The following is a 13,740-nucleotide window of genomic DNA, read 5'->3' as shown; positions in this document are numbered from 1 at the left end:
GCTTATAAATAACAAGCTGAATTTTAAAAAAATTATACATTTTTCTGAGATAACTCTAAATGCCAAAGTGGTACAAACTTCAGAGCCAGAAGCCCTAATTCTATTCTCATGAACATTGCCATGAAATGAATGGAAGTTCTAATCTACATGACCTGATTGCCGAGAACTGATTAAGTTCTCATATCTGATCTAAGAACTGCAGCAAGGAGATAGAATTACTCTGCTTGTCATAAACTAATCGGGGTCCACCTATGGTCAGTAATACCCTCATGTGAGTACCAGACACAGAATGGGAGACGAGAAAAGAATTTTTTGGAGCCTTTACCAGTTAGGGATGCTTTGAGCTGCACAAAGCAAGCAAAAAACCCACAAGACAATAGCTTAAAGAATGGGATTTTATTCTACATGCCAAAAACTATAGATACAAGTAGGTGGCTATTGGTATTTGTCCAGCAGTTTGTAGATGTCAGGCTCAACCTCTCTATGATTTCTTTAGCTGTTTTTATACTGCCATGATACGAGCAACAATAGCTCCTGACTTTCCTTATACATTCCCTGAAAGAGAAAAAGGATGTAGGAAGGAAAAACACAGATAAACCTCTCTGTACATCTCTTGACTGGAACACAGCAGAAAGACCAAGAAGTTAAATATTTAACTTGTGCAGCCTCAACTGTGGAGACAGACAAGAAAAGACAACTGGGTGTCACATGCTGCTCAGCCCATTTATAATGCTATTTCTCGTGGTAAAGGCCACCAGAAAATCTAGGTGATTCACTCTGGCCCTTCATATATATGTATATATATTATACACATATATGTGCATATATATGTATATATCTTATACACATATATGTGCATATATATGTATATATCTTATACACATATATGTGCATATATCTTATACACATATATGTGCATATATGTATATATAATACACATATATGTGCATATATGTATATATAATACACATATATGTGCATATATGTATATATAATACACATATATGTGCACATATGTATATATTATACACATATATGTGCATATATGTATATATATTATACACACATATGTGCATATATGTATATATAATACACATATGTGCATATATGTATATATAATACACATATGTGCATGTATGTATATATTATACACATATGTGCATATATAATACACATATGTGCATATATGTATATATATTATGCACATATGTGCATATATATGTATGTATATTATACACATATATGTGCATATATATGTATGTATATTATACACATATATGTGCATATATGTATATATTATACACATATATGTGCATATATATGTATATATATGCACACATATGTGCATATATATGTATACATTATACACACATATGTGCATATGTGTATATATTATACACACATATGTGAATATATATGCGCACATATATGTATATATTATACACACATGCGCATAGATGTATATATTATACACACATATGCGCATAGATGTATATATTATACACACATATGCGCATAGATGTATATATTATACACATATGCGCATAGATGTATATATTATACACATATGCGCATAGATGTATATATTATACACATATGCGCATAGATGTATATATTATACACATATGCGCATAGATGTATATATTATACACATATATGCGCATAGATGTATATATTATACACATATGCGCATAGATGTATATATTATACACATATATGCGCATAGATGTATATATTATACACGTATGCGCATAGATGTATATATTATACACACATATGCGCATAGATGTATATATTATACACACATATGCGCATAGATGTATATATTATACACACATGCGCATAGATGTATATATTATACACACATATGCGCATAGATGTATATATTATACACATATGCGCATAGATGTATATATTATACACATATATGCGCATAGATGTATATATTATACACATATGTGCATATATATGTATATATTGTACACATATGTGCATATATATGTATATATTGTACACATATATGCGCATAGATGTATATATTGTACACATATATGCGCATAGATGTATATATTGTACACATATATGTGCACATGTATGTACATATTGTACACATATATGTGCACATGTATGTATATATTGTACACATATATGTGCATATATATGTATATATATACACACATATGTGCATATATATGTATATATTATACACATATACATATATGTGCATATATATGTATATATTATACACATATACATATATGTGCATATATATGTATATATTATACACATATACATATATGTGCATATATATGTATATATTATACACATATACATATATGTGCATATATATGTATATATTATACACATATACATATATGTGCATATATATGTATATATTATACACATATACATATATATGAAGGCCCAGATGGGATGATGTGTATATATATGTATATATATAATACACATATATGTATACATGCGTAATTTATATATACATACATACATGCCTGGATTTATCTTGATCTTCCCTTTGATCTTTGCTAACTCTCTTGTTATCCTTCAATTAATTATCAGCTTAAATTTCACCTTTTCAGAAAATTATTTCTTGGGCTTCCTGCCTTAGTTTGTCTTCTCAACCATTCTCTATCAATTTAACCACGTCATTTATTTAAATTAAACTTTTTTTGTAGAGATGGGGTCTTGCTATGTTGCCCAGGTTGGGCTTGAACTCCTGGCCTCAAGCAATTCTTACATATTGGCCTCCCAAAGTGTTGGTATTATAGATGTGAGCCACTCTGCCTGGCCCATTTTTTTCATATATCTTATCCAATCATATAATTTGTATTTGAAGTTTCATTTGTACCTTTTTGTTGTGCTCTATCAATGCAAAATTTATCAATAAGCCAGGTGTTGTGGCTCACTCCTTTAATCCCAGCACTTTGGGAGGCCGAGGCGGGTGGATCACAAGGTCAGGAGATCAAGACCATCCTGGCTGACACGGCGAAACCTTGTCTCTACTAAAAATACAAAAAATTAGCCGGGCGTGGTGGCGGGCGCCTGTAGTCCCAGTTACTCGGGAGGCTGAGGCAGGAGAATGGCATGAACCCAGGAGGTGGAGCTTGCAGTGAGCCAAGATGGCGCCACTGCACTCCAGCCTGGGCAACAGAGCGAGACTCCATCTCAAAAAAAATAAAGTTTATAAACAAACTACTTGAGGCCAAGAGCCATCTTGTTTAATTCACCAAATTGTACCAGTTCCTAGCACAAGTCAGCCATATAGTTGAAGTTCAAGAAATCTCTATTGAATAAATACATAAACAAACTAATTTATACAGCAAGCAGGAATCTTAAAGATTTTTTAGTATAAAGTTGGTGGGCTAACAGAAGAGACAAGAAACCGTTTAGATATGGGAAAATATGTAATATAGCTAAGGGCTCCAAACCCTGAGTAGCTGAACCCAAGAATAATTGGGCAAATAAAGAGATAAGGAGGGATGTTTTAGACCCCTCATTAGAAAGCAGACAACAACAGCAGCAATACAAAAACAAAGGTGTCTGTTCAAAAGAAGGCTATCCTTCAGCTTGGCTTCTTCTAAATCTGTTAGCCTTTCATGTGATTCATATGAGCCCTCTTCTTTGTCACATCTTTGAGGAAATTGACTGTATCTTCAGCCAGCATGCTTTTTTTTCCCTAGCCTCTAGCCAATTCTGAAATTTGTTTATTTCCCTTCTCCTTTTTACTCTATTTATTTTGAGAAACTCATTATATAGCCCCATATGCTTGTGTGTGTGGTCACACAGCAGATCCCGGGACACAAAGAGAGCCTCCTCCCAACTTCACCCTTCCACACACCGCTTTCATGTTGTTAATTGCTTCTCATCCTATAGAACCAATTTATGCCTCACCTCTCTAGGACAGTCTGAGTCGTGTGCACCTGTTTGTGCCTCTTTAGGCCCCACACTTCTCTTAGGATGGCACTCACTGCGCTGAAATGTAATTATTTTTATTCACCTGCTTCTTTCAATTCAGTGAATGCTCGGCAAGCACAGGACAATGTCTATTCTGTTCACTCTTGCATCCCTAACTCCTAGCCCTGCATCTGCAGCATATTAGGTACTCAGTAAGCACTCTGAATGAATGCATAAAATAGCATGTAGTAATTTATACAACTATAGCAGGGTCCAAGGATGCCAATTTAAATTCACTCTTGCTAGTACAGGATATTCATTTTTATTGTATCTTTGATCAATTCATATACACAAAGTATCTTTACTTAATCAGTGAGATTGTATTTGTTTTTCATTTTCTCATTTGATGTTTGTGTTTCCTATTAAGGCACTGACCTGTCTGTGTCCTTGGCCCATTTATCTAGTAATAAGTTGTTTCTTTTTTTCTTTTGTATACTTTAAGTTCTAGGGCACATGTGCACAACGTGCAGGTTTGTTACATAGGTATACATGTGCCATGTTGGTTTGCTACACCCATCAACTCATCATTTACATTAGGTATTTCTCCTAATGCTATCCCTCCACCAGCCTCCCACCCCTCGACAGGCCTCGGTGTGTGATGTTCCCCGCCCTGTGTCCATGTGTTCTCATTCTTCAGCTCCCACCTATGAGTGAGAACATGAGGTGTTTGGTTTTCTATCTTTGTGATAGTTTGCTTGGAATGTTGGTTTCCAGGCCGGGCGCGGTGGCTCATGCCTGTACTCCCAGCACTTTGGAGGCCAAGGCGGGCGGATCATGAAGTCAGGAGATCGAAACCATCCTGGCTAACACTGTGAAACCCCGTCTCTACTAAAAATACAAAAAATTAGCTGGGCGTGGTTGCGGGCGCCTGTAGTCCCAGCTACTCAGGAGGCTGAGGCAGGAGAATGGCATGAACCCGGGAGGCAGGTCTTGCAGTAAGCCTAGATCGTGCCACTGCACTCCAGGCTGGGCGACAGTCAGACTCCATCTCAAAGAAAAAAAAAAAAAGACAATGGGTTTTCTAGATATACAATCATGTCATCTGCAAACAGGGACAATTTGACTTCCTCTTTTCCTAATTGAATACCCTTTATTTCTTTCTCCTGCCTGATTGCCCTGGCCAGAACTTCCAACACTATATTGAATAGGAGTGGTGAGAGAGGGCATCCCTGTCTTGTGCCAGTTTTCAAAGGGAATGCTTCCAGTTTTGGCCCATTCAGTATGATATTGGCTGTGGGTTTGTCATAAATAGCTCTTATTATTTTGAGATACATCCCATCAAGACCTAACTTTTGAGAGTTTTTAGCATGAAGGGCTGTTGAATTTTGTCAAAGGCCTTTTCTGCATCTATTGAGATAATCAGGTAGTTTTTGTCAGCCCAAAATCTCCTTAAGCTGATAAGCAACTTCAGCAAAGTCTCAGGATACAAAATCAATGTGCAAAAATCACAAGCATTCTTATACACCAATAACAGACAAACAGAGAGCCAAATCATGAGTGAACTCACATTCACAATTGCTTCAAAGAGAATAAAATATCTAGGAATCCAACTTATAGGGATGTGAAGGACCTCTTCAAGGAGAACTACAAACCACTGCTCAATGAAATAAAAGAAGATACAAACAAACGGAAGAACATTCTGTGCTCATGGATAGGAAGAATCAATATTGTGAAAATGGCCATACTGTCCAGGGTAATTTATAGATTCAATGCCATCCCCATCAAGCTACCAATGACTTTCTTCTCAGAACTGGAAAAAACTACTTTAAAGTTCATATGGGACCAAAAAAGAGCCCACATTGCCAAGTCAATCTTAAGCCAAAAGAACAAAGCTGGAGGCATCATGCTACCTGACTTTAAACTATACTACAAGGCTACAGTAACCAAAACAGCATGGTACTTGTACCAAAACAGAGATATAGACCACTGGAACAGAACAGAGCCCTCAGAAATAATACCACAATCTACAACCATCTGATCTTTGACAAACCTGACAAAAACAAGAAATGGGGAAAGGATTCCCTATTTAATAAGTGGTGCTGGGAAAACTGGCTGGTCATATGTAGAAAGCTGAAACTGGATCCCTTCCTTACACCTTATACAAAAATTAATTCAAGATGGATTAAAGACTTAAATGTTAGACCTAACACCATAAAAACTCTAGAAGAAAACCTAGGCAATACCATTCAGGATATAGGCATGGGCAAAGACTTCATGTCTAAAACACCAAAAGCAATGGCAACAAAAGCCAAAATTGGCAAATGGGATGTAGTTAAACTAAAGAGCTTCTGCACAGCAAAAAAACTACCATCAGAGTGAACAGGCAACCTACAGAATGGGAGAAAACTTTTGCAATCTACTCACCTGACAAAGGGCTAATATCCAGAATCTACAAAGAACTCAAACAAATTTACAAGAAAAAAACAAACAACCCCATCAACAAGGGGGCGAAGGATATGATCAGACACTTCTCAAAAGAAGACATTTATGCAGCCAAAAGACACATGAAAAAATGCTCATCATCACTGGCCATCAGAGAAATGCAAATCAAAACCACAATGAGATACCATCTCACACCAGTTAGAATGGTGATCATTAAAAAGTCAGGAAACAACACGTGCTGGAGAGGATGTGGAGAAATAGGAACACTTTTACACTGTTGGTGGGACTGTAAACTAGTTCAACCATTGTGGAAGACAGTGTGGTGATTCCTCAGGGATCTAGAACTAGAAATACCATTTGACCCAGCCATCCCATTACTGGGTATATACTCAAAGAATTATAAGTCATGCTGCTGTAAAGACACATGCACACGTATGTTTATTGCAGCACTATTCACAATAGCAAAGACTTGGAACCAACTCAAATGTCCATCAATGATAGACTGGATTAAGAAAATGTGGCACATATACACCATGGAATACTATGCAGCCATAAAAAGGATGAGTTCCTGTCCTTTGTAGGGACATGGATGAAGCTGGAAACCATCATTCTCAGCAAACTATTGCAAGGACAAAAAACCAAACATCGCATGTTCTCACTCATAGGTGGGAATTGAACAATGAGAACACTTGGACACAGGAAGGGGAACATCACACACCAGGGCCTGTTGTGGGGTGGGGGGAAGCGGGAGGGATAGCATTAGGAGATATACCTAATGTAAATGATGAGTTAATGGGTGCAGCACACCAACATGGCACATGTATACATATGTAACAAACCTGTACGTTGTGCACATGTACCCTAGAACTTAAAGTATAATTAAAAAAAAAAAAAATATATATATATATATATATAAAAAGAATGATGGCTTCCAGCTTCACCCATGCGCATCATCACTGGTCATCAGAGAAATGCAAATCAAAACCACAATGAGATACTATCTCACACCAGCCGGGCGCGGTGGCTCACACCTGTAATCCCAGCACTTTGGGAGGCCAAGGCGGGCGGATCACGAGGTCAGGAGATCGAGACCATCCTGGCTAACATGGTGAAACCCCGTCTCTACTAAAAATACAAAAAATTAGCCAGGCGCGGTGGCAGCGCCTGTGGTCCCAGCTACTGGGGAGGCTGAGGCAGGAGAATGGCGTGAACCCGGGAGGCGGAGCTTGCAGTGAGCCGAGATCGCACCACCGCACTCCAGCCTGGGCGACAGAGACAGACTCTGTCTCAAAAATAAAAAATAAAAAAAAAAAAGAAAGAAAAGAGATACCATCTCACGCCAGTTAGAATGGCGATCATTAAAAAGTCAGGAAATAAGTTGTTTCTTTGTACTATTTTTCCTTTTTAAAAAAACTACTAGATATTGGGTTATTTTGTTAGAGTGTTTGTAGCAATGATTCTTGAAACAAGTTTTTGCTTCCATTGTTTTTCTGCCTTCTGTTTTTTTTCTTTCACTAATTTCAATTTATCTACATTACCTCCACTTTGCTTTTTTTTTTTTTTTTTTTGGAGACGGTGTCTTGCTCTGTCACCCAGGCTAGAGTTTAGTGGCATGATCTCATCTCACTGCAACCTCCGCCTCCCGGGTTCAAGGGATTCTCCTGCCTTAGCCTCCTGAGTAGCTGGTACTACAGGCACGTGCCACCATGCCCAGCTAATTTTTGTGTTTTTAGTAGAGACAGGGTTTCACCATGTTGTCCAGCCTGGTCTTGAACTTCTGACCTCAAGTGATCCGCCCATCTCGGCCTCCCAAAGTGGTGAGATTACAGACATGAGCCATCGCTCCCGTCCTACATTACCTCTATTTTATTATTATTATTATTATTATTATTATTTATTTTTTGAGATGGAGTCTGGCTCTGTCGCCCAGGCTGGAGTGCAGTGGTGGGATCTCAGCTCACTGCAAGCTCTGCCTCCCGGGTTCACACTATTTTCCTGCCTCAGCCTCCTGAGTAGCTGGGACTACAGGCACCCGCAACCAGGTCCGGCTAATTTTTTTGTATTTTCAGTAGAGATGGGGTTTCACCATGTTAGCCAGGATGGTCTCATCTCCTGACCTCGTGATCTGCCTGCCTCGGCCTCCCAAAGTGCTGGGATTACAGGCATGAGCCACCGTGCCCTTTAAATTGGCTAATTTTTGTCAGCCACATATAGTTTTGTTTTCTTGTGTGGATGGGTAGGTCTTTTCTAATATGTTGAGTTACTTAACTTATATAACAAATATGTATCAAGTGCAGCCCTTATGCCCCATCCTTACCTCAAGTATCAAGCAAATAATGAACAGGATAAACACAATTCTAACCCTTAAGTATGTAATAATCTCCAGGGGGAGAGAAATAAAAGGCACATAATTATAAACAGCAGGTGTATTTTGGGTGCGTTTAGAACATGGCTGTGCTTAGAGGTTAGGGAGTGCGTTCTCCCAGGAAATAGTGTTCATGAGTTGGTCAGGTAAGACTCAGATTGGAGAAGGACATAAAAGGGTTTTCAAGCACAGGAAATATTTAACTGCATAAGAAGTTCACTTAAAACATTTCTATTTAATAATGATACTGCTTAAAGTTATTTATTTCCTCTCAGGACAACTTACACCAGGTGTCTTTATATTTTATATTAAATTTATAAAGATCCCTTTTCCCTTCCTGTCTTTCATAAAATGAAATTAACAAATCGAAATATGTTTGCAGGTGTTTGTGAAGAAATGAGGTTCCAGTTGGAGGTAAAAGTTCACATGTTATGGGGATTTAGGAAAGTCTCTCCCACCCACAGCAGTCTGGGCTTCAGCACACTGTCATGTTGGACTGCAACACTGAGGACCAGCTGACCCCTTCCCGATTGACCTATCCCAGGACCTTGTAGGTGAATCTTTTGGTAAATATTTGAGAAACTCTCCAGTCTTTCTATTTAGAGCCCAGCATGAAAACCCAAGAGAGCTGCTGGGTTCTCTCTCCCCATGCCCCAAGCTGCTATCTCTGCAGGATCAGGTGTCATGAAGTAAACTCATTTCACATCTGGAAGCCTCTTTCTCTAGGTCTGGCTGCCTCCCAGGCAGCATCAGGGACGAGTCGCTCTGCCCCATGCCTTACTCCTTTCTCACATTCTCACATTCTGTTTCTCCTGCAAGGGCTAGGTCCTCTATGGCCTGGCTAGGGTGCCTGTGTGAGTGAGCTTGGGACAGCTTTGGAAAGGGTGTTTCTCCCTGCCTCTGACAGCAGAGAGGAAAGTGGACACAACACAAGGAGTTAAACGGGGTTGTAAGGAGACTGTTTGCCTGGTGATTTCTGGGCTTGACTGCAAGAAGTGCACAGGGGTTACAGCTCCTGCAAGGCATCAATCCAGCAGTGAGGGAAGTATTAAGGCATTAGAGAAGATGACCAGCACCATGTGTGGCAGGAACAACAGCCCACAGTCCTACTCCAGAAATGAAACATCCTGGATATCCCCAAAATTTTAAATGATAAGGGGCAGATTTATTTTGATTCTGGAGAAACTTTTCGATGGGTTGTGGGGAGGTAAGATTTCCAAACAATCCTAACGCTTCTGAACAGGTGAGACACTCACATTGGTTTTGTGTAAGAGGTGCCATCAAAGCCAGGTCACCCCTGCCTGGTGATTGCAGAAATGTCCCCCTTTCTCCGCAGAACCCCCTTGAAAGTCTTCACAGGAAGCTTTTAAACCGGGATGGATTTCATCTCAGCATGAACAGGGGCTTCCTAAGCATTTCCAGCACCTGCCCCCACCTGTTAAGTAATGCCAGTAAGTGTTGGGAATTCCAAATTATAATTCCCTCACCCTAATAGGACTCCCAGTTTACTTCTTTGGGGTGTTATGTGACATGTGTCCTCTTCATTATCCATCTTCCACAGAAAAGTTTCTGGCTTTGGCCAAATGGTCTTTCCCACTCTTTTGTAGTTTAAAGGACTTCTGGTCTTATTAAAGCCCCCTTTCTCCCCGCTACCCCTTGCAGGACTAAAAATTCACAATGAGATTTTTCTTCAGGCATTGCCCCTAAAGCCCACCCGCAGCCCACCCCATCCTCTGAGGATTACCTAGTGGCTCACTGCAACTGAAGGGCTGCGAGGCCACAGACATCCTGATGGACAACCCACCTCCCTCTCTCAGGTGTCTTGTGTGTTTGTCAGAGAAGGTGCCTTCACCTCCAACCCTCAGGAGAGATTGTTTCAAATCCTAGCTTCACTGCTAAATAGGAATATCACTTTGTTAGGTTAATTAATCTCTCCAAAAGTAAGTTTCTTAATTTGCACAATCAGAATGATATTGCTTTCTCCAAAATATCATGAGAATTAGAAAAATAAAATTCCTAGCCTTTTTGTATGTGTGGCTCATGAACCCATGTGATTGTAGGCTCCCACATAAAATGTAAAAATAAATTTAAAAATAAATAACCTAAAAGCCACGGGGTATAGGGCAGTCGTAGGCAGGTGGAGACAAATGTGGGCTCTGGATTCATTCTGAGTTCAAGTCCTAGCTCCTTCTCTTATTAACCTTTATGAGCTATGGAAAGTTCATTACCTACATTATTCCTGTGTTTCCTCCATGGTGCAGAGGCAGTAGGTGCCTGCCTGACAGGCCTGCTGCAAGGATTAGATAAAAGGAGAAAAATACATGTTAGGGCTTAGCACAATGTCTCACTCTATTATATTATAAATATATTATATGTATATTAATAGATGTCACAAGACATCTATTAATTTTGATAAAATGTAGAAACTTAAGGGAAGGAAATTATTTTTGTTTTTTATTCCCATATGATGCGATTATAGACAATCTTACTGTTTTGTTTTGTATACTTTTCTATATTTGTGAATGTTTTTGAAATAAACATGAGTTACATTTGAAGACAATAAAACTATAAACTTCACAAATTTAGGAGTAATCACGAGTAGCGATTTTTCCCACCCTATTAGGGGAAATAGTTATATCTGTATACACTGTAAAATAGAGAATTGTCTCATTCCCAACCATAATGCTTTGTTAAAATGATAAAGTACACTTTTCCAAAAATGATTGTATCACAAGAATCTTTAATGTTTACTTTAAAGTAGACTCACGGTGGGGTTGTATATGTGTTTAGTAAAGTGTGCCAAGTGCTCACACTGAGACCAGTCCAGTTCAAATTAGTGTACTCCACGAGGGTGTTTTCTGTGCCCAGCAAGGTCATGAAGGGCCTTGACTTTTCTTGGTTAGGCCGGCTTTGCTGGTGACTTCTTCCAAACTCTGCAGGCACAGTGTACCCCAACACACATCATCAGTCCCATATAAAAGAATAAGATGGAAACTTTCTCAATGTATTTCATCAGTTTAGCACATCTCTGGTACAAAAATCCAAGAAAGGTAGCACAAAAGCGAAAGCACCAACCAAGCTTACATATAAACAAACATGCATACATCCTAAATACTACACAATAGTACCCAAATGAATACAACATTGCATTAAAGGTATAAAAGCACTGTACTGAAAACTTAAAAGTTACACGTGAATACTGCACTGTAAATCCTGAATACTATAATGACCCACCCCCACCCTTCCACAGCCCTGGTGAGGGTCAGAAACCATTCAGCTGCCTCCAGACTTTGCTAGTCCTCAGAGACACTGCTGCGAGGGTAGTGGGCAGTGGGATTAGCCTCCCGCAGAGCTCTGGCCTCCTCCAGAGCTTCTCTGTATCGGGAGGGCCAGGCCTGGGGGTCTTTCTTAAAGACCCTGGCCAGGAACTCCATGATTTGCATCTTGGTGATTTCGCGGCTGGCCCGGGAGCCCCAAAAGAACTCGTATTCGGGCGGCTCCACGTATGGGACGCGCTGGTACTTCAGGTAATTCATTTGGACGAACTCCTCAGTGATGAGCTTCCGCACGTCCCCGAAGGTGGAGTGCTTCTTCCAGGGCCGCAGCCCCAGGATGCGCAGCACGTTCCAGACGGCGCTCTCTCTGGCGCCGCGGCCCTTCACGTAGATGAGGCTCAGGATCATGAGCAGGAGGCCTGTCATGGGCATGCGGTTGCTCAGCGCCACCCTGTCCAGCTCCTCGGGCTCCAGCGCTTTGACCAGCGCAAACTCCATGGTGTGCAGGCTGGTTAGCCTCAGGTGCAGCCCGAACACCCGGGCGAGGATGAGGCTGGTGCGCCGGAGGATGCTCCTGCACCACTTCTTGTAGCTGCCGATGACATCTTTCACCATGTCTGGAAACCAGATGATCATCTTCTTCTGGTCCTTGACCAGCACGTACCACATGAGCTCGTGCGCCTTCTGCACCAGCTGCGCCGGGGCTGGCGGTGCCGGGCCCGGCTGGGCCGCGCTCGGGGCCTGGTGGGCGCGGCCCTCCTCCGCAGCCTGCTGCAGGGCCTTCGGGTCGCCCTCGTCGTTCGGGGCCTGGGGAGGCGGCGCGGCCTGCGGGGCGGCCGTCGGGCCTAGAGGAGGGCTCTGCGGCTCTGCCAGGGTCGCGGACGGAGGAACCCCCTCCGAAACCCCAGGGCTGCTGTGCACCTCGGAGTTGGGGGCCTCGGCTGCAAAGTTAGGGTCGCTCAGATCCTTACTTTGTTCTGACATGTCTGCGCCGTCTGGCAAGGGCAGGGCCTCTGCGTCCAGGAGCTCTTCGAGCCTGCGCTCCCTCCGCGGATTCCTGGAGAGGAAGTGCGCGTTGCTGCGCGCGGCGCCTTCCGCAGCGACGGGCAGGGCGGGGCGGCGGCGGGACGCGGCACTGCGCCTGCGCGACCGCGGCCTTGGCCGGCGGCTGGGGGCGGGCGGGGCAGCGCGGGGCCCCGACGGGGAGGGTCCATGGCGAGGCTTCACCTGCTGGGAGAGCGATCTCGGGGTTTCCTGTTTGGGCTGAGAAGATCTAGGGCAGGAGAGAAGTGAGATGGATGCGTACTGGAGAAGGGGCCAGTTTAAGGGAAAGATACCTTAAGTTTTTGGGATGTTGGGGTCAAGTTTCTTGGGAAACGCTTACCTGGGTATATCCAGAATTATGTTAAATATGAGAGTCCCAGAGAAAGGTCTGGGCGGCTTTGTAAACATGAGCTTTATGCGAACCAGTGAGAGGAACAGTCGGGCTTGTCCAAGAAAATGTGTAAACTGTAAAGTGGATGTCTGAGGTTGGAATCCTGAGAAATTCCAATAAAAAATGATCGACTCCCTCCCTACCAAATCAGAGGGGTTATAAGAAAAGGGGAAATGCAGTGTGTCGTTAACGTAATTTCCTATCAACCCATGTGAACTATGAACTTTTTAAGTAGGCAGCGGACTTAGAGCATCATTAATGCTTTAACGGGCATAAATTTGGGTTTTACACTTCCTTTGGGTAACTTTGAT

At 41.6% G+C, this 13,740-nt stretch overlaps 1 protein-coding gene across 1 annotated transcript; it reads right to left on the bottom strand.

The window, feature by feature from the left end:
- Positions 1-11,439: 11,439 nt before the first annotated feature.
- NDN (necdin, MAGE family member) lies at positions 11,440-13,106 on the bottom strand. Its single transcript, XM_510257.9, has one exon. The coding sequence runs from the start codon at positions 12,976-12,978 to the stop codon at positions 12,013-12,015; it is 966 nt and encodes a 321-aa protein (XP_510257.2). The 5' UTR covers positions 12,979-13,106; the 3' UTR covers positions 11,440-12,012.
- Positions 13,107-13,740: the final 634 nt, after the last annotated feature.

The sequence above is a fragment of the Pan troglodytes genome, chromosome 16, assembly GCF_028858775.2.
Source record: "Pan troglodytes isolate AG18354 chromosome 16, NHGRI_mPanTro3-v2.0_pri, whole genome shotgun sequence".
NCBI classification, from domain to species: Eukaryota; Metazoa; Chordata; class Mammalia; order Primates; family Hominidae; genus Pan; species Pan troglodytes.
The sequence above is the reverse complement of the archived record's forward strand: the minus strand, read 5'-3'. Positions and strand labels throughout refer to the sequence as shown.